General features: G+C 31.6%; 2 protein-coding genes across 2 annotated transcripts; both read left to right on the plus strand.

Annotated features, from left to right (window-relative positions):
* The first annotated feature begins 2,711 nt into the window (after nucleotides 1–2,711).
* LOC109811930 (phosphoenolpyruvate carboxylase) lies at nucleotides 2,712–9,683 on the plus strand. Its single transcript, XM_020375776.3, has 11 exons — nucleotides 2,712–2,867; nucleotides 3,181–3,369; nucleotides 4,176–4,567; nucleotides 4,801–4,885; nucleotides 5,088–5,310; nucleotides 5,540–5,643; nucleotides 5,742–5,835; nucleotides 5,999–6,153; nucleotides 6,667–7,665; nucleotides 8,097–8,483; nucleotides 8,982–9,683. The coding sequence occupies exons 2-11, from the start codon at nucleotides 3,202–3,204 to the stop codon at nucleotides 9,288–9,290; spliced, it is 2,916 nt and encodes a 971-aa protein (XP_020231365.1). The 5' UTR covers nucleotides 2,712–2,867; nucleotides 3,181–3,201; the 3' UTR covers nucleotides 9,291–9,683.
* Nucleotides 9,684–14,228: 4,545 nt separating this feature from the next.
* EBS3 (Alg9-like mannosyltransferase family) lies at nucleotides 14,229–19,438 on the plus strand. The gene is made up of 10 exons (XM_020375778.3): nucleotides 14,229–14,653; nucleotides 14,745–14,832; nucleotides 14,927–15,086; nucleotides 15,284–15,501; nucleotides 15,656–15,951; nucleotides 17,360–17,474; nucleotides 17,569–17,704; nucleotides 18,677–18,873; nucleotides 18,983–19,072; nucleotides 19,156–19,438. Exons 1-10 carry the CDS (start codon nucleotides 14,388–14,390, stop codon nucleotides 19,285–19,287), a joined length of 1,698 nt encoding a protein of 565 aa, XP_020231367.1. The 5' UTR covers nucleotides 14,229–14,387; the 3' UTR covers nucleotides 19,288–19,438.
* Nucleotides 19,439–20,080: the final 642 nt, after the last annotated feature.

A 20,080-nucleotide genomic window follows, 5' to 3' on the forward strand; every position in this document is an offset into this window, starting at 1 on the left:
TATTGAGCTTCTGAATCGACTACTTAATCAATTATTGGCTCGGATACTAAAGTTGAACATTCGAAATTCACACACATACTTTTATATTAAAATAATATTATTTATTTTGAACTTAAAATCTCGTAATTTTTTTTTGGTCATCTTTTAAAATATTTTATACTAATAAAGACCATATATTTTATAAATATTTATTTATTTTCATGATAATGATATAAAACTTTATCTATATTTCAATATTGAAAGATTATGTTGTATGCCTACAAACAAAAGAGTGACCATATTTTATTTTCTTTATTGTTGAATAATAATTTATTAATTTTCTCATCATTTTTCTTATGGAATGATGTGAAATGGGAATAAAGGTAAAATAAAGTATAAACAGCCAAATTTGAAGTATGAACCGTCAAAATAGAAACAATCAGCAAACATCCGAAACTCCGAATAACATCGATCAAACAACGTTAGCCTCCACAAAAGCATCGCCACTTTGTTTATTGTTGAATGGATATTTTGTCTTCAGAAAAAGAACAGTTTCATTTTTGTGGTGGTAATTAATTGAATGCACGACCATGAATCAAACGTTTTATTCATCAACTTTCTTTTCCTTTTGAAAGTCAATTTTGTAATATATACAAGATTTTGACATGAAATTGCATAGAAATTATATAAATGTGATATACAACAATAAAACTACGAGTTTAATAGGCATAATACTTTTAATTTCCTTGTAAAAAAAAAGAGTACTTTTAACTAATTAAAAATTATCTTTGATATATTTTTTTAAAATAATTATTATAAAAATCAATAAAATAATATATAATTAAATTAGCAGAAAAATATATATTATGTATTATAAAACTTAACAAAATAAGGGTCTTTATTTTTATGAGAACCTGTGCTATAGTTGTATAAATCCAAATATTTATTCAAAAAGAAACAACCGCAGACAATTCATTAACATATACCAATGAATATATCCCTCATGGGAACGGTAGTTCTAAGTTTTTGTTTCTATTAAAATAATGTCTGATTAATAGAAATTACGTTTCACAAATATAGATTACTTTACGAAACAAAACCAATAAATATAAAAAACATAATTTGATGAATGATTTAAAAGTTTTAATAATATTAAATAGTTATATCAACCCCTATATAATAAATGCCAGCTATCTTGTGAAATAATATTTTGGGATTATTTTTTGACAACAGAATTTTTAAGAAATTGTTTGATTTTGTAATTGTGTGAGTAGTTCTAAAATTGTATAATTATAATATTTGAGAGATTAAAATTGTTCAATTAATATTTTGGGAACCAAAATCACATAATTACAACACTTATGGATTAAAAGCAAAATTAAACCATTTCTTTTACCTTTTTATCTAATTCATTTTTTTATTTATCATATTTATTTATAAATTAAAGTTTATTACTTTTAAAATAAATTATCAATAATTTCAAATAATATTGTATCATAATATAAACTATTTATCTTAAATAAAAACATAATTTATGTTTAAAAAATATATATATATATTTATAAAAATTTTAAATATAGTTTATATATAAGTATATAATATTTATTTGTATATATAATTTTTTAATACATACATATGTCCATAATTATAAATTACACTCTTTAAGAAAATTAGTTAATTTAGTTAAGAATATTAAATTTATCAATAATTTAAATTACTTTTTCACAATTAACCTTCCCTCTACCCGCTTAATCCTTTTCCATCTAATTAATTAGGATTTAGATCCTCTTAAACGAAAGAGTGTAATTTAGAAAATAAAATATACTCACAATTGTTGATTAAAAAAATCAATTGATAATCATAATAAAATTAAATACATATATAATTAAATTTAAAATTAATTATAATATTCATTATTGATTTTTAATCAATGGATATTATTGTTCTTTATTTCTTAAAGTGAAATCCCTTCACTTCAGAGGAACATATCCAATTAATTTTAAATATTTATTATCTTTTGTCTAGAAGAACTATTTATTAAATAAAAATATTTTAGAGAAAATAGAATTAATGCAATTGATAATTAAAAAAAGGTCTTATAAAAAGGATTAACAAAAAGTGTAAAAAGTTTTATTTATAAAAATTCGGAAGTAGTATAAAATTTAGTTATATGTAATAAAATATATAACATGTAAAATATATAGACTAAAATACTAGTTAATATAATTGTCCCTTTTGTAACCAAAGACAATAATTTTCTTTTCTTTTCCACCAACAAAATCTATTTTTTTTATTCATCAAAATTACATTGGACTAGATTTAAATTTATTTTTTTGAGGGGAAGACTAGATTTAAACTTAAAAATTATGTATATACTATTACAATTCTCATCATTAAACCAATCCTTCCATCAAAATCTACTGTTGAATCATGTAAGTATTAATAAGATTCCATCTTGACTTTGTGGATGAAAAATGTTAAAAAAATGGTTTATTTCAATAATAATAGTTAGATACTTAGATGTCTAAAGGTTTTAATATTTCAATTATTAGTATATATATATATATATATATTTTTTTTTTAACAAAAGGTAAAAGTGAAGATTCCATGTGGTCTCTAATTCAGCCGAGTTCAAACTTGAGAACAGAAAAATGTAAAGTACCTAGTACTATACTGCACTCGAGTAGAGAATCTTATTAAAAGCATATTCCATCATCATAAACAGTAATAATTAGGTTCAGCAAAAAAAAAAAAATTGTTTGTTTGTCTAAAAATGTCTCTACTTTTCTATATAAAGGCACCCCAATGCACCACTTAAGATCACAAACTCCATCTCTCTTTCTGATTCATTTTTCATTCGTTGTGATCTTCCTCTTCCTCGTACACAGGTACTTACCATAACTTGTTCATTTCATGGGTCATGCAAAAGTCACGTTTCATGCTTTTTGGTTCCCTACGTGTTGTCTTTCCAATAGCCACTTTCTTCCACTCTTGTTGTGGCAGTATTAGTATCACCCCTCACGTGTCATCCACTAACCAAATCATAGATGTCAACGTCATCATTATTTGCGGGCCATGAAAAGAATTTATGGATGTTGTTTTGATTCGGCCCCTTGGTTTTAGGTTCATAGTTTCCATTGATTTTGTGTGTTCTTATATCTGTTCATCTGGGGTTATTGGTTTGGCTTTTCATGATCACAGGAGAGGGGCTGAAAGGTAGCAATGGCGAACAGGAACATGGAAAAGATGGCATCTATTGATGCACAGCTTAGGCAATTGGCTCCTGCCAAAGTGAGTGAGGATGACAAATTGATTGAGTATGATGCTCTTCTTCTTGATCGGTTCCTTGATATTCTTCAGGATTTACATGGGGAGGATCTGAAGGAAACAGTGAGTTTTTTTTCTTCTAGTTTTGACTAGCCTTATTTGAATAAAAACTGTGATGTTAGATTCATTTGTGTGCTCTTTATTTGATTTGGTTACTCATTTTTAAGTCTCTCATGTCTCAGTTTTGTTGGTGACAAAAAACATGTGACTTCTATTAATAGATTTTGATGTTAGGCAAATGGGTTGGGCTTTTTGGGAGTTTCAAGGGAAAATAGCTTTTTATTTGTTCTTGTAGCCAAGAAAAAGACCTTTGCATGATGGATTATGGAAGGGAGATACTCAATTCATTGATCGAATTCCAGTGAACAATATTTAATTTTAGTCTTATGGTTGTTTCCATTGTAAGTTTTGTTTCCCATACTAGATAATTGTTCCCTGAAAAGATTTTTGTGATTGTTTTATGATCACAAAAAAGAAAAAGAAATCTAGCAGTTGTACACCTTCAGAATGTGTTCTCTGATGTTAGCAATGAAGATCAAAACTTATTATGCATGTGTAGGAACTAAAATTTACAGTTTTCTCATATAAGGACTAACTAAAAATGGGACAACTATAGGGACAAAACAAAATGAATAGTTTAACATTTTGTTTTTAGATTTTAAATAGTTTAACACTTTATATCTTGGTGATTGAATGTGCAATATTATGTAGAAAAGTAGATATTGTCAAATCTTATGTTTGGCTGATTTTATAGTTTACCTTGAATTTGATAATATACTGGACTTATGTGTTCTTTCATTTCACTTTGACATTATGAGTTGGAAAACTGTTTCACCGTGATGGTTAAGAACTTAAATGTTGTTCTGCAGGTTCAAGAAGTGTATGAGCTTTCAGCTGAGTATGAAGGAAAGCATGACCCTAAGAAACTGGAAGAGCTTGGAAAAGTGATAACCAGTTTGAATGCTGGGGACTCTATTGTTGTTGCCAAGTCCTTTAGCCACATGCTTAACTTGGCCAACTTGGCTGAAGAGGTCCAGATTGCTCGGCGGCGAAGGAACAAGTTGAAGAAAGGGGATTTTGCCGATGAGAACAGTGCAACTACAGAATCAGACATTGAAGAAACTCTCAAGAGACTTGTGTTTGACTTGAAGAAGTCTCCTCAGGAAGTTTTTGATGCACTGAAAAACCAGACTGTTGATCTGGTGCTTACTGCTCATCCTACTCAATCAATTCGTAGATCTTTGCTTCAAAAGCATGCAAGGTTTGTTACAAAGAGCCTCTTTGGATACAAGTTTAGAAACATTTTTAAGAGCTTTTCTATTGAAAAATACTCTTTATTTTCGGTAGAAAAACTCTCAAAACTGTTTCTAACTTATATTTAAACAGACTTAAAATATAGTATTTATTAGCTTCAGTATTCACTTTTGTGTTTTCTTTGTTTACGCTGTTGCGTAACTAACAAACTTGAGCTTCTGGTTTTCATTTGCATTGCAGGATAAGGAATTGTTTATCTCATTTGTATGCCAAAGACATTACTCCTGATGATAAGCAGGAGCTTGATGAGTCTCTACAAAGGGAGGTGAATATCAAACCTTTAGGATTTTGTTTGATGTTTTGCCAAACTGCAATAAGTAACCATGACTTTTTTTTATCACATCAATGCCTGTGTTTTGGAGTTGATTCTGCAGAAGAAGAAATATTTAAGGGTGAAAAGAATGAAAGGTTCAATTCAGTCAATGGCATTGCTAACAAAAAAAAAATTGTTGGTTTTGTGTATGCAGATTCAAGCTGCCTTCCGTACAGATGAAATCAGGAGGACCCCTCCAACACCACAAGATGAGATGAGAGCAGGGATGAGCTACTTCCATGAAACAATTTGGAAGGGTGTTCCCAAATTTCTGCGCCGTGTTGATACAGCTTTGAAGAACATAGGAATTAATGAGCGTGTTCCTTATAATGCTCCACTTATTCAATTTTCTTCTTGGATGGGGGGTGATCGCGATGGTATGATTCTCATTTGTGATTAAAAAAAAAAAAAAAAGAGTATATGAATCTGTTCGTATACAAGCTAGAAATTTTTAGTTTTGAAAGTTTCTTTAAAGAAAATAAAGAGTATTTTTTAGTAGAGAAGTTTTGCAAAACATTTCTAAACTTATATCCAAACAAACTCTATATTATCTCAGTTTAGGAAAAATGGAATGATATGCAAACTTTATGTTTCAATATGATACAGGTAATCCAAGAGTTACTCCTGAAGTGACAAGGGATGTTTGCTTATTGGCTAGAATGATGGCTGCTAATTTGTATTATTCCCAGATAGAAGATCTTATGTTTGAAGTAAGCCATATCCATCTTGCATCCTTTTAAAATGACCATTGTGGATGATCTATTACTCTTGCATCATTTTGCTGATTTCCCCCTTCTTGTTTCTGTAGCTTTCTATGTGGCGTTGCAATGATGAACTACGTGTTCGTGCAGAAGAACTTCATAGGTCTTCCAAGAAAGATGAAGTTGCAAAACACTACATAGGTGTTTACCACACTCTTCAAATATGTGTTTATATTTATTTTGAATGAAGCTATAAACAATGATATGGAGCAAATTGTTGTCTACTTTTTGTCAGTTATCTAAATGGTGAAAATGTGTTGGTTAGTTTACTTTTGTGATAATCCTTACTTTCTTCATGATGCAGAATTTTGGAAAAAGATTCCCTCAAATGAACCATATCGTGTGGTGCTGGGTGAAGTAAGGGATAGGCTCTATCAGACTCGTGAGCGTTCTCGCCATTTGCTAGCTAATGGGTACTCTGACATTCCAGAGGAAGCCGCTTTCACCTATGTTGAGGAGGTAAATCCATGTTTATTCTTTCTTGTTAACAAGTATTACTATCCAGCTGCTAATTTTGGCATGTCACAAATCATCAATGTCCTCTAATTTCTTCCACTATATGATTTTGTATCTTGTGAAATTCTCTTAATAAGAGCCTGTTAAGTTTAAGAAAACATTCTTTGTTTTCATTTCCTATTTTCACAAATAATTATGACATGTAACATTCTTTTCATTATGTTCACTGTTTTCAAAGATTTGTACCAGAAACAGAAGAAAAAAATCTTCTTTTCATTGATTCTATACGAGTCCCTAGAAACAGGGGAAAAAAGTGATTTGTCAAACCATACAAATGTAAATGGACTTCTGTTTTCTTGTACTTTTCCATTAACATTGCTGGGTTTTATTGTACTATTACTGGCTATGTTTTTTGGTAACATTTAGTTCTTTAAAATGTTAGATTTTGGTTTAATGAATTTATGTTTCCTTGGATATTTATATTTGACAGAGCCTAACTAGAGTTAATTTGTGTAGTTCCTGGAGCCTCTTGAGCTATGCTACAGATCACTGTGTGCTTGTGGTGATAGAGCAATTGCTGATGGAAGCCTTCTTGATTTCATGAGACAAGTCTCCACTTTTGGACTGTCAATAGTGAGGCTTGATATCAGGCAAGAGTCTGATCGTCACACTGATGTGATGGATGCCATAACCAAGCACTTGGAAATTGGCTCCTACCAGGAATGGTCTGAAGAGAAAAGACAGGAATGGTTGTTATCTGAGTTAAGTGGAAAAAGGCCTCTATTTGGACCTGACCTTCCCCAAACTGAAGAAATCAGAGATGTTTTGGACACATTTCATGTCATAGCAGAACTACCATCAGACAGCTTTGGAGCCTACATCATATCAATGGCAACTACACCATCTGATGTGCTAGCAGTTGAACTTCTCCAACGTGAATGCCACATCAAGAATCCATTAAGAGTTGTGCCATTGTTTGAAAAGCTCAATGATCTAGAGGCGGCACCGGCAGCTTTGGCGCGGTTGTTCTCGATAGACTGGTACAGAAATAGGATCAATGGGAAGCAAGAAGTGATGATTGGTTACTCAGACTCAGGAAAAGATGCTGGAAGATTCTCTGCAGCATGGCAGCTGTATAAGGCTCAAGAGGAACTTATAAAGGTTGCCAAGAAATTTGGTGTTAAGTTAACCATGTTCCATGGTCGTGGTGGAACTGTTGGAAGAGGAGGTGGACCTACTCATCTTGCTATTCTGTCTCAGCCTCCAGACACAATCCATGGATCGCTTCGTGTCACGGTCCAAGGAGAAGTTATTGAGCAATCATTTGGAGAACACCACTTGTGCTTTAGAACACTGCAACGTTTCACTGCTGCCACTCTAGAGCATGGCATGCATCCACCAATTTCTCCTAAACCAGAATGGCGTGCCTTGATGGATCAGATGGCTATCATTGCTACTGAGGAATACCGTTCGATTGTGTTCAAGGAACCGCGCTTTGTTGAATATTTCCGGCTGGTAAGGACCATATTTAGCAAACAACTTCATTATTTACTTGGTGTCTCTTTGGATACAAGTTTAGTTAAAAGGATTTCTGAGAACTTCTCTACTAAAAGTAAGGAATTTCTTATGGTAGAGAAACTTTCAAAAATACCTCTGTCTTGTATCCAAACAGACTCTTGCTCATTAAGTTCTTATGAGTTATGACAGTTTATTCATGCAAACTCTTGTTCAAAAGTTAGAAGGAACTTATTTTGATTAGTTTCTAATTTTCTATACGAAGCTTATTGAAATAAGCTAAATTGATCATATAGAAAATTTGTAAGTTACATGTATAAGCTCAAACAAGTTCTTCTAGATACCCCCAAGATATAGTATACTCATCAACTTCCCTGTTAAGTAAAATGACATTTAAATTATAACAATTATGTCAACTTTGTTTCATGCAGGCTACACCAGAGTTGGAGTATGGAAGGATGAATATTGGAAGTCGACCAGCAAAGAGAAGGCCTAGTGGAGGCATTGAAACACTGCGCGCAATTCCTTGGATCTTTGCATGGACGCAGACAAGGTTTCATCTTCCTGTGTGGCTAGGCTTTGGAGCAGCATTTAAAAAGATTATTGAGAAAGATGTTAGAAATCTTAATGTGCTGCAAGAGATGTACAATCAATGGCCTTTCTTTAGGGTCACACTTGATTTAGTGGAAATGGTGTTTGCCAAAGGAGACCCAGGAATCGCTTCTCTGAATGATAAGCTCCTTGTTTCAAAGGATCTATGGCCATTTGGGGATCAACTGAGGAGCAAATATGAAGAAACTAAGAAGCTCCTACTTCAGGTAATGCTACTTTTACCATCTAAACATTCAACATTTTCTATTCTTATACTCATAAAGCATTTGTTTATCCTTCCAAATTACAAAAGGTATAGGCACTTGTTTGTACTCTCAACTATATATCATGATTACTTATAGAATGAGAGAGGATTTCAAGTGCTCTAAATGTTTCCTTAACTAGTGTCCATATCCTACAAGCAATCCCTTTTTCCATACCATTCACCAACATTTTGCCCAATATTAACCTTTCAACACCTAGTACTTTGATCAACTAGTATGAAGTTGTTCTAATTTAATTGGTTGTCTCAAGTTTTGTTCTAAATTTGCAACCATGTTAAATACTTGAAATGAGAGTTTTCCTTTTTATAGTAATCCTATCTGGGTCAAACAAAATTGCTAGACCGATTAATCATTACCAACAAAAAACTTTCAACACCTAAGAATGAGACTCAATAATAATTTCACAAGATGATTTTTGTTTTGTGCTGTACCTAACTGTAGGTGGCTGCACACAAGGAAGTTCTCGAAGGGGACCCCTACTTGAAGCAAAGACTGAGACTTCGTGATTCCTACATTACTACCCTCAATGTTTTCCAAGCTTACACATTGAAACGTATCCGTGATCCCAACTACAATGTGAATGAGCGCCCCAGCATATCAAAGGAATCTGTGGAGAAGTCTGTTGTGTCGAGTAAATCAGCTGATGAACTTGTGACACTGAACCCAACAAGTGAATACGCCCCTGGTTTGGAAGACACCCTCATTCTCACCATGAAGGGTATTGCTGCTGGCATGCAGAACACTGGTTAAGCTTCACTCATTTGCTTCCCTTGTGTTTTACTTTTTACGTGTCAGGATAGCATAAATATGGTTGCAGCACTGAGAGGGCGTGTTTTTTTTTTTGTTATAGCATAAATACACTCTTTTTCTTGGTTATTATTATGTTACCCCACCTTTCTGTAAAAATATGGTATGCTGCTCTACAATTCTATAAGAGAGAGCTACCATACAAATGAGTCAATGCGATGATAGTCATGTTTCCATGCGAAAATAATGCTTAGTAATGTGCTGCTACCCCTTCTTGTACTTCTTTGTATTTTGGTTTCACAAGGTCGTGTTTTGTTTTCTTTGCCATCTCTTAAAAGCAAGAGATATACAATCAATCTCTCTATATATAAAGGAAGTGGACTCTACTTACTTCAAGGATAAGTTTTAGTTCTATATACGTTAAATTTTAACGATCAAACTATTAATTTAAAAGTTAATGTATAGATTAAGGGGGTGTATTGGTTTAGGATTTCGTAGGATTTTAAAAGACTTTTTTTGAGTAAAAAAAATCATTAGTATTCAATCAGGATTTTATGTCACTTAAAAACAATCTAGTGGTATTCAATAAGGATTTTCAAGATTTTTTAAAGAGTCCATTAAAATTCATTGGTATTCATTTGAGATTTTTTACAACTTAAAAACAATCTATTGGTATTCAAAAATATAAGGATTTTAAAGGATTTTTGTGTGAGAGGGATTTTGAAGGACTTTCTAATGTTATCTATAAATACCAAATTCATAAAACAATCCCATCCAAACCTATCGGATTTTGAAGGATTATTTGAAGTGACTTTTCAAGAATTTTCAAGTGAGTTTTTAATATTTTTTTTTCTATGCTCTTGTCTTCTCCATTTTGTCTCTGCTAATAATATTACACTATTATTCGTTGCTCATATATAATATTGTAGTATTATTCTCATCCCATTCCCCTATTTTGTGAAACTCCGATATGTAAATGATAGTGTCATTGGTTTGCTCTATTTTTCTGTTCGTTCTCTTTAATTGACTTGCTTTATTTTATTCTATGTAGTTGAATTTGTTTCTTTATATAACACAAAAAAAATGCTTAAAATTTTAACTTTTAAGTGGTAATTTTTTTTATAGCACACGTCAAGAAAATAAAAAAGTGAAAGATGAAATTGATATCATAATCTCTACAATATATATATATATATATAAGATGAATTTGTTAGGGTTTCTGTGAGTAGAATGAGATGAAAATTGATCTTAGTTGGGGGAAGAACCCTCTTAGCATAAAAATTGTAATTTATCTCCTTCCCTTAAGTTTGTTACTCTTATTCCCCTCCTTTTATGACTCAACAATTATTTTATTTTTTTTACTATGAATTTTTCTTTTTATTTTTATATTGTGAAATTAGGACTTTTTATATTTTAAAAAAAGAAAATTAACATAAGACGTTGCAGTATCTAATTTTTTAGGGTTTAGGATTTATGTCTTCATTAGTTTACTTTTTAAAAGAGGAAATATTGTTAAATTATTTGTTAGAATAATTTACATTTATAAATATCGTTAAAAATTATCATATAATATATAACTAAAATTATATATATATATATATATATATATATATATATATATATATATATTCTATATATCTAAATGTTTATTCTTTAAATAATAATAATAATAATAATAATATTATTATTATTATTATACTAATATTATATATATTGCATATGTAATTAGGTAAATATTTTTTTGGTGAATTTTGGATTTCCTAATCGACGCTAATTTTTAGCTTCATTTCGAGGTGTAAGATATCATCTACAAGATTTTGCAGGTCATGGTAATGACCCTGAAAATGAGAAAGAGTTGTTCAATCTTCGTCATGCGTCTTTAAGGAATGTGATCGAGAAAATATTTGGTATTTTTAAATCAAGGTTCACAATTTTTAAGTCAGCACCTCCATTTTTATTTAAGACACGAGTAGAACTTGTGTTAGTATGTGTAGCACTACATAATTTTTTACGTAAAGAATGTCGTTCTGATGAATTTTCAATTGAAGCAGTGGATGAACTTCATCTTCAACGTTACCAATTAATGAAGATCATACTTTTGAACCTATTATTCAAACCTAGGAACAAGAGCGAAAAGACGCTAATGTTTGGAGGACTAGTATAGCTATGGATATGTGGGTGAATGCTATTTAAGAGGATAAGATATTATGGAGAATTATTATTATTATTATTATTTATCTGACATTATTATTTTTTATTATTTTTGTCTTTGACTCTTTTTAAATTTGAATGTATGAAATTTTTTTGAAATCTTATCAAATATAAAAAATCCACGAAAATTCTACAAAATACCACAGAATCCATTAAAATCCTGATTTAAAAGTCTTGCAGAATCCATTAAAATCCTGATTTTAAGTCTTGTAGAATCCTGCAAAATCTTAAAAGTCATGAAAATCCTACAAAGTCTTTTAAAATCCGCAAGATTTTTTTTAACTAAAAAAGTCCTTTAAAATCCTAATCCAATACACCCCCCTAAGTTTATATTTTTTTAAAAATATTTAAAACTATTTAATATTTCATTTCATTAATTCAAATTAATGGATAATCATAAAAATATTTTATATATAAATTTGATCTATCCATTAAGAATTTTTAATTTAACATAGTGTATTTCTACCAAAACTTACTCTTAAAATAATCTGGAAAAAAAAATTAGTCAGGTAATTTAAATTAAAAAAATTTAATAAGTAGTAATCTGAAAACCGAGCTAATTAGAGGTAGTTTAAACATATTTAAACCTAAAAATAGATATATAAATATATAAACCATTGAAGAGGAAACAGTGAGTGATACAAGAAAAATAAGAAATAAAAGAAGAAAAATTCATGAAATAATAAGTGTTTTATATAAGGAGACAATAAAAATAGTATTATATTAAATGTTATATAAATAATATAATTTTTTTCACTTTAAATTTTTAATAATAAATAAATTATATTGACAATTAAAATGAATGAAACCCAGTTCATTAATAATTTTCCTTTTCAATTTTCAAACACATCTTAACACCTTTACAACAACTTCAAACACAAGAGAGCAATAACTAAGAACTAAACAATTATTAAATAACCAACAATAATTGCTCAACAAATTAACAATGGATGCGCCATCACACATAATAACTAATGGAAATCTCCTATAATAATGATGAACAATTTAAATGCCTTGACCTACTGAATCACAATGATTGATATAAAACTTGAAACAATAGTTGACATGGTGATCAGAAACAATCGCTAATATAAAACTAGAAACAACAACTAATATGAAGGCCATATTGATTTCTTAGGTTTTGATACTTAAACTAGGAAAATCTAATATTATTATTAGGGTAAAATAACTTGAGTGTAAGCCTATCATGACTTTAACATGCATTAACTAAGTATCATATGAGATTAGTCCGCTAACTACCCTCCAAATAATATGTACATTTTCAGTAATTGATTAAGGATTTTAACCATCAATTTCATACCTTACTCAATTAGTCACTTTATACACGTATGACTTGACTTGATCCCATACAATTTAACAAAAAACTTAGAGGAGACAATTTACAACATCAATCATTTAGGAGCCAATTACTTACTAAAGGTTTTCAACTTTGGCTTTTTTGAGTACAACAACTGATATCTTCACAATGAGATATGAAAACTTTCAAAAACTTCTTTCCTCTAGTTTTTATGTATTTCAACCGAGACATGTATCACACAACACATGTCTAAAAAACTTAACAACTCCAAACATTTATCAAGTTTATACACATACAACTTTACAACTCAATCAACTTACTCAACTCCAATCAATTATCAACTCAAAACCTCAGTATATATTATCCTAAATGAATGCATAATGAATCATAATCATACAAAATCATATGACAACTAAGAAAACATTACACCACATATGATCTTCAAGACTTAACGTGGCTAAACCCATGTTTGTCCTTGTTCATGTAGAGAGTATCTGTTTAACTCATGTTCAACACTACTCAACATGTGCCCAACACCATCTAGGTAGAGAGTCATTGTGTTGGTCACTCCTGGTTCCTTTTCACTTGCATTTGGCGTTACCAAGTCAAAAGAGCTCCTCGAGCACTCACACTAAACACCTCTCATTATCATGTTTGGGGTGACGAAGTTAAAGAGCTCCTCATTGATCCATATTTGGTACTACCAATCCCATACCCGATGCGATTAGGTCAAAAAATCCCTAACTCGAGTCATGCCTAACACCTTGAAGGCGTGTCCAACGCAATGATGATCTCCACACATAGAAAAATAATCAAATAATTTGGTCCTAGAAATTAAACTAACTCAAATAACATGCAATCCAACATATTTATTAAAAATCTTTTTAATCGATTAGCTGTATAAAAATCTAAATACTAATAACATATAGAAATTAATTAAAAGAAAAATTTAAAATAACAAAGAAATACATTTTATTATATAATATATACTACTATATATTTTATAAATTAATATTTAATATTATATAAATTATATTTATTATAAATTTTACTATTTTATATAATATATTTATTAGAAGATCTTATCCAATTTGCTGCCTTAGTGCATCTTAGGACTTAAAAAAATATACTAGATAAAAATAACACTATCAATGTAATAAATAATGTATCATAAATTAATATATTATTTCTATAATACAACTAAAATGACTCATGAGATTTTTTTATTTATAAGTTAAAAAAGTGAAATTTAATTATATTTAATATTTGTAAAATAAAAAATCAAAACTACGGATTAATAAAGGAAAAGACTGTCTCCTAATTTGATTGTTAATAGAAATAATCTTTGATAAGATTTTCCTTCTCTAAATCCTAAATCCTAAAATTTTGCTTAACTTCTAATCCATCTAGAATAATCCGAAGCCCTAGAACATTTGTGAAAAAAAAAAAGGGGGAAAAAGAAAAAAGTAACGACACAGCATATACAAAAGTGAAGAATTTGCTTTGGGAGGAAGTAAGTGCGATGCTCTGAGCTTTCAAATTTGGAAAAAAGTTTCGTTTCGGAAATCGTTATGGCCCTCTCCGCCGTGAGGCAGCGGCGCCCTGAGGCGTCTGATCCGTCGCCGTCGCGACCGTACACGAAGCTCGACAAGCCTAAGAAATCGGAGGGAAAAGAGGAACAAGGGTTGGCGTGGTTTCTGCCATTCCTGGCCCTTGGAATTCTGAGGTACATGAGTGCCACTTCCAACCTCATCCACGATTGCGACGAGGTCTTCAACTACTGGGAACCCCTCCATTTCCTTCTCTACAAAACTGGCTTCCAGACATGGGAATACAGGTTTTCAATTTTTATTAAATCTCACATTTTTCATGTTTTTATCTATGGCTTATGGTTATGGTAATGTCAAGTGGTGTGTGCATCGTTGCAGTTCGCAGTTTGCTCTTCGCTCGTATTTGTACCTTTTATTTCATGAAATAGTGGGTCGACCAGCTTCTTGGTTGTTTAGTGAGGACAAAGTAAGGTTCCTGTTGTGCTTACTTGTTGAATTGTTACTGGTTACAGATTGCGGATTTTCGTGTTACTATTGTGAATTGTCTTTTCCTGCTGTAGGTGAGAGTGTTCTATGCTGTTAGATTCTTTCTGGGTCTTCTCTCTGTTTTAGTTGACACTGTTCTCGTGGTTGCTCTTTCAAGAAAGTATGGAAAGCGACTTGCTTCGTATGCACTTGCTATGCTGTGCTTAACCAGTGGCTGTTTCTTTGCTAGCACTAGTGAGTGATCCTTTGGTTTGACTTCTCTTTTTTAGTTTTTTCAGAATGGTTTCTTACTGTTATCTTCTCTTACATTTGAGGATAAATAGAAGGTGACCAACTCCCAAGTGTGGTGTATTTCATGATTCTGTTCGGTTTTACAGTCTAAGAGGTGGGACTCAGTTTTGCTAATGTTTATCATTTTTTGTTATCTCTAGGTTTCTTGCCGAGTTCGTTTTCTATGTATGCAATATCTCTGGCATCAGGTTTATTTCTTCTGGATAAACCTGCTGCAGCAATTTCTGTTGCTGTTGTTGGTGTAATACTTGGCTGGCCTTTCTCAATCTTGGCTTTCCTTCCAGTGACACTATATTCTCTATCTAGAAAATTCAAACAGGCATTTATTGGCGGGGCTGTCTCATCAGTTATTCTTCTTGTAAGTCAGGCTTTTTTCCCTCTCACATTGACCTTGTCCGTCCTATAAGTTATGTCTATACCATCTAATGTTGTATATATAGGTTTGCTCGCATCCTATTATGTTATTAAATTTCATATCCTTTACGATGGCTGCATATTTGAATTTGTTACAGGCACTGTCAATAGTTACGGACTTTTACTATTATGGAAAATGGACTTCATCTGTGTTGAATCTTTTAATATACAATGTAGCTGGAGGAGGTGAAAGCCATCTATATGGGACTGAAGGGCCTCTTTATTATCTGAGGAATGGATTTAACAATTTCAACTTTTGTTTTGTTCTTGCTATGCTGTTCTTGGGAATTTTGCCTATTGCAAAGAAGAAATATGCACCAGACCTACTGATTGTGATATCTCCTATATATATTTGGCTGGGGTTTATGTCTTTGCAGCCACACAAAGAAGAAAGGTTTGGCAAAACAATTTCCTGGTCTTCTGTTACAAATTTAATCATATGATGCTATTTGAGATAAATACTTTCTATTCACTTGCTCAATGCACACACGATGTACATTATTATGTTTAATGATATGAGAAAATGGATATCAATCTCTTATTCCATCCACTTTTGTTTATGCAAGTCTGCCAACCTTCTGTTTTTGGTAATCTCCAATACAGGCTCATTTTTATAAGTGGGATCTTAGATGGTTCCTTTTAGATTTAGAAAAGCAGGTATTGCCAGTGAATTGGTGCACTCACCTTTAGTTAAGAACATGGAAACTTGTTAACTGGGTGGACTAGTTTATAGTAAACGAGGCACTCAATTTTAAGTTGCAGTGAGGTCAATTTCCATAATATTTACCTATGAAGCCCGGATACTCAAAAAATGGAAAAGTATTGGTGTTGTATCCGTATCAGACACCGGCTAGGCTACGCCAGGATACGTATCCAAGGAGTATCCAATTATTTTATATTTTTAAAAAATTATTGGATACGGTTCTGATCTGATACAGCTCCGATATGGCTCACAATGGCTAGATACGGCTTTATAACATGTGATATGGCTTGGATATGTATTTTTTACCCAAATGTTCGATTTATTAATAGTTTAAATTTTTTTATTTTTAGTTTTAAAATTTTTAAACAGAAAAAACCTTTTAAAAGTTAATATAGATATTCTACAAAGACACATTTCTCTCTTCTTTTTTTTTTACCAATATTTTGTATTTATATAAAATTTTCTATTTTTTTAACGTATCTATAATGTATTGTATCCTTAATTTCAAAAAAAAAAATCGTATTTCCGTATCCCTATCGTACTAAGTATCTAGGCTTCATAGATATTTACACTATTGCAACTATTCTTTTGCGTATTCAGCAACCAAGGGAAGAAATTTGCAATAAGAAAATTTCAATTTAGTATCACAATTGATAGCATGTCTTTTAGATCTTGATTAATTATTATATTACTAGGCCTATCATTAATTAAAAATAAGTTTCCTGAAGTCAAGCCCTTATCTGTGTGTATTGTCTGATTAGCTGTTCATATGGGGAATTCACAGTTTCACTCCCAGTTCTTCACTTCTGTAGAGAGTTGAGTTTTACTTTCCATTTTGATGAGTCTAATCTAGATGCTGTAAATTGGATGTAATGATCATGATTTGGTTATCCTTTACATTTATGTAATAACTAATAAGATAATTATGTGCTTCAGAAGATAAATAATAGTGGACATGGTAATTATTTAGTATTATTCCTTCAGATTTGTGCTCTTGGGATGAATTAATTATGATTTTTGTATTTGATTGTGTTATTATTAAATCTACAGCTACATTTACATGGATAACTGAATTGGTTTTCTCCATCTGTGCACGCAGGTTCCTTTATCCAATATATCCACTTATTTGTGTTGCTGCTTCAGCTGTCATTGAGAGCTTCCCTGATATTTTCCGTAGCAAATATAATCCATACGATCCTTCTATAATAGTGACAGTAAGATACCAATTTACTTGAGATTTGATAGGTCTTTATATATCTGAGATGGAAGCAATAAACGCATTCTGTATTTCACACTTGCTGAATGCAGATTGCCAAAGTTTTGAGACCAGTGGCTCTTAGCCTTATACTATATGCTTCTCATGCTCGTACGTTTTCTCTGATTAATGGTTACTCAGCTCCCTTGGAGGTTTACAAGATTTTGGAACACCATCACGCAGATAACAGTGAGTCAAACATTTTGTCGCTTTGTTTCTATAGTTTATGGATAGCCATTTTTTTAAATGTGATTGAATGGAGTAATCAGGTCATGTTTGAATGTTTGATAGAGGCAGAGAATATTTAGTTAGGATAATTATTAATTATTTGAAATAGTTAGGTGGTTAAAGTTGTAGGGATCGGGAATCAGCTTTGCTAGGATACAGGGGAAGAACAGTGGGCATTCTGTTTCGAAACTGAGTATTAGATCTATTGTAGAAAGGTAAAAAAATAAGTTGTAAAGGGGAAACACTTGAAAGGAGAATGTTCTCCGTTGGTTATACTTTGTTTGAAATTTGACAAACACCGTAAGGCGTAAAGCTCTCCTTTTCTTTCTCTGTTTTTCTCAACCTCTATCTCTGAAAACTGAGAATCTATTTCTGGGTTCCTGACAATTTTGTTATACTGAAGCCTCCAATTTGTAAGGAATATAGAAGGATTTACTGAAAAAGGGAACTGTAGGGTGCTTAAAGAAACTAAGGCTGCTGTGCTGCTTAAATTTGCATATTCCTTTGTGATAATTTTACTCGTTTGATGTCTGGAAACTGAATAGCTATTAAGTATGTTCATGAAACTGAAGTGATGTAATTAACAAAGATTATAAATAACTCATTTCTTGTGCTTTAACTGAAGTTTTCTGTTTGCAAAATTTTGCTACAGCTTTCTTTACTTCCTTTCTAATGGTATGGTTCTGTTGTTGATGTCTCTCTCTAGGAAATGTTGTTTTAACAATATCTTCCTAGTCTAGACTAAAATTTCACTGTTTATTGCAAGCTTCTGTATCAAATGTCTGTTGAAATAGCACTTACATGATATCCCTCTTTATTTTATGGGGAGTGAGTAGGACAGCAGTCAGAATCCAGTTTCAATGGCCTGGTTTATTATGTATTTTGAGATAAAACCATCAGAATCATGTATCATTTTGTTACTATTTATTGCAGATTCCATACTCTGTGTTGGAAGTGAATGGCATCGCTTTCCATCATCATTTTTCATCCCAGATTATGTGGGACAAGTTCGATGGATTGACGATGGATTCCGAGGCCTTCTTCCCCTCCCATTTAATTCTACCCTAGGGGGGACTGCAGCAGCACCGCCATATTTTAACAACAAAAACATAGCATCAGACAAGCAATACGTATGTCCTTTTTAACTGCATATATAGGTGCTAGATTGATAGTTCTTTTGGTCTTTATAAATTTTTGTTAGAAGCCAACTCTGACAAGTGACCAACATTGATCTATCAGCTCCATGATGTTGATGCCTGTACTTTCCTTGTCGAGCTGCAACTAAAGCGGCCTTACCTGACTCGTGGAAGTAACATGTCAGAATGGGAGGTAAGTCATTCATGAAGTTTCTTATATTTAATGCTAATATTTGCTTTTAAATTTTAATTGCTTGGATATTATTTGTATTTCAGGCTATTGCTGCATTGCCTTATCTGGACAGGGAGCTTTCACCGGCATTGTATAGGTCTTTTTTCATTCCTTACCTTTGGCAAGAGAAGAATGTTTTTGGCATGTATAAACTGCTCAAAAGAGTAACCACGTGATTTTCTTTTTGGGCGAGGGGCAGTTAAAATGTCCTAGAATATGGTGGATTAACAACAAAACCATTTTTGTTAGAGACAGTTAGCTTGTAGGATTTCCCTCATCTGTTGTTGAATATTTGATTTAGTTCTAATCTGCTTAGATTTCTCCGGTGTTGTCTGGTGTCCTACTATTTCCCGCAGAAGCACTCAATTTGTTAGTCATGCTGATTAAATGTGTTGGGGGTGAGTGTTTGCAAAATCTTGATTTTGGATGATATTGATTTTACAAAATTGAGTTTGAAGTGATTTATGTTTAAAAACGTTTATTTCGAAAGAAAGCTTGTAGTGAAACTTGGTGTAAAATTCTGAATCCAACAGTCCCAATGCTACATGATAGTTGCTTCTGATAGAATCACATTTTACTAATCTCTCCTGTTCGAAACATTAGCCTAACAAAACATGCCAAAATTTCGAATATCCTATGGAGCTTCTAGAAGTGTGTTTAAGTGCTGCACATTTGATTTTGAATGAGCTTGATTTTGTAAAATGAGGAATTTTAGTGACACTAACACTTTTTTACACTTCTATTATTGACTGAAATTCATTGAAAATTACAAAATTGTGTAACTTACATTTCATTTACTGAGCTTCTCTTGATGTAGTAGTATAGAATTCGTCAAAATTTATAATTTTCAATTAATAGCAGAAATAGTATAAGTAAGAAAATACTTGAGACATTGTTGATATCATTTCTCTTGGAAAATAGATTGTGGTAGAAGTTTGGTGTGAATTGATTATATAAGGTTTGAATAGA

The sequence above is a fragment of the Cajanus cajan genome, chromosome 10, assembly GCF_000230855.2.
Source record: "Cajanus cajan strain Asha chromosome 10, NIPB_CcT2T_4, whole genome shotgun sequence".
NCBI classification, from domain to species: Eukaryota; Viridiplantae; Streptophyta; class Magnoliopsida; order Fabales; family Fabaceae; genus Cajanus; species Cajanus cajan.

Bases quoted from the DNA above. Each gene is read 5' to 3' on its own strand.
- LOC109811930 (XM_020375776.3), top strand. From the start codon at position 3,202: ATGGCGAACAGGAACATGGAAAAGATGGCATCTATTGATGCACAGCTT. The intron at 5,311-5,539 runs GTATGATTCTCA...AATATGATACAG, and splicing joins GATGGGGGGTGATCGCGATG to GTAATCCAAGAGTTACTCCT. The intron at 6,154-6,666 runs GTAAATCCATGT...TAATTTGTGTAG, and splicing joins CTTTCACCTATGTTGAGGAG to TTCCTGGAGCCTCTTGAGCT.
- EBS3 (XM_020375778.3), top strand. From the start codon at position 14,388: ATGGCCCTCTCCGCCGTGAGGCAGCGGCGCCCTGAGGCGTCTGATCCG. The intron at 14,654-14,744 runs GTTTTCAATTTT...GCATCGTTGCAG, and splicing joins TTCCAGACATGGGAATACAG to TTCGCAGTTTGCTCTTCGCT. The intron at 17,475-17,568 runs GTAAGATACCAA...TGCTGAATGCAG, and splicing joins ATCCTTCTATAATAGTGACA to ATTGCCAAAGTTTTGAGACC.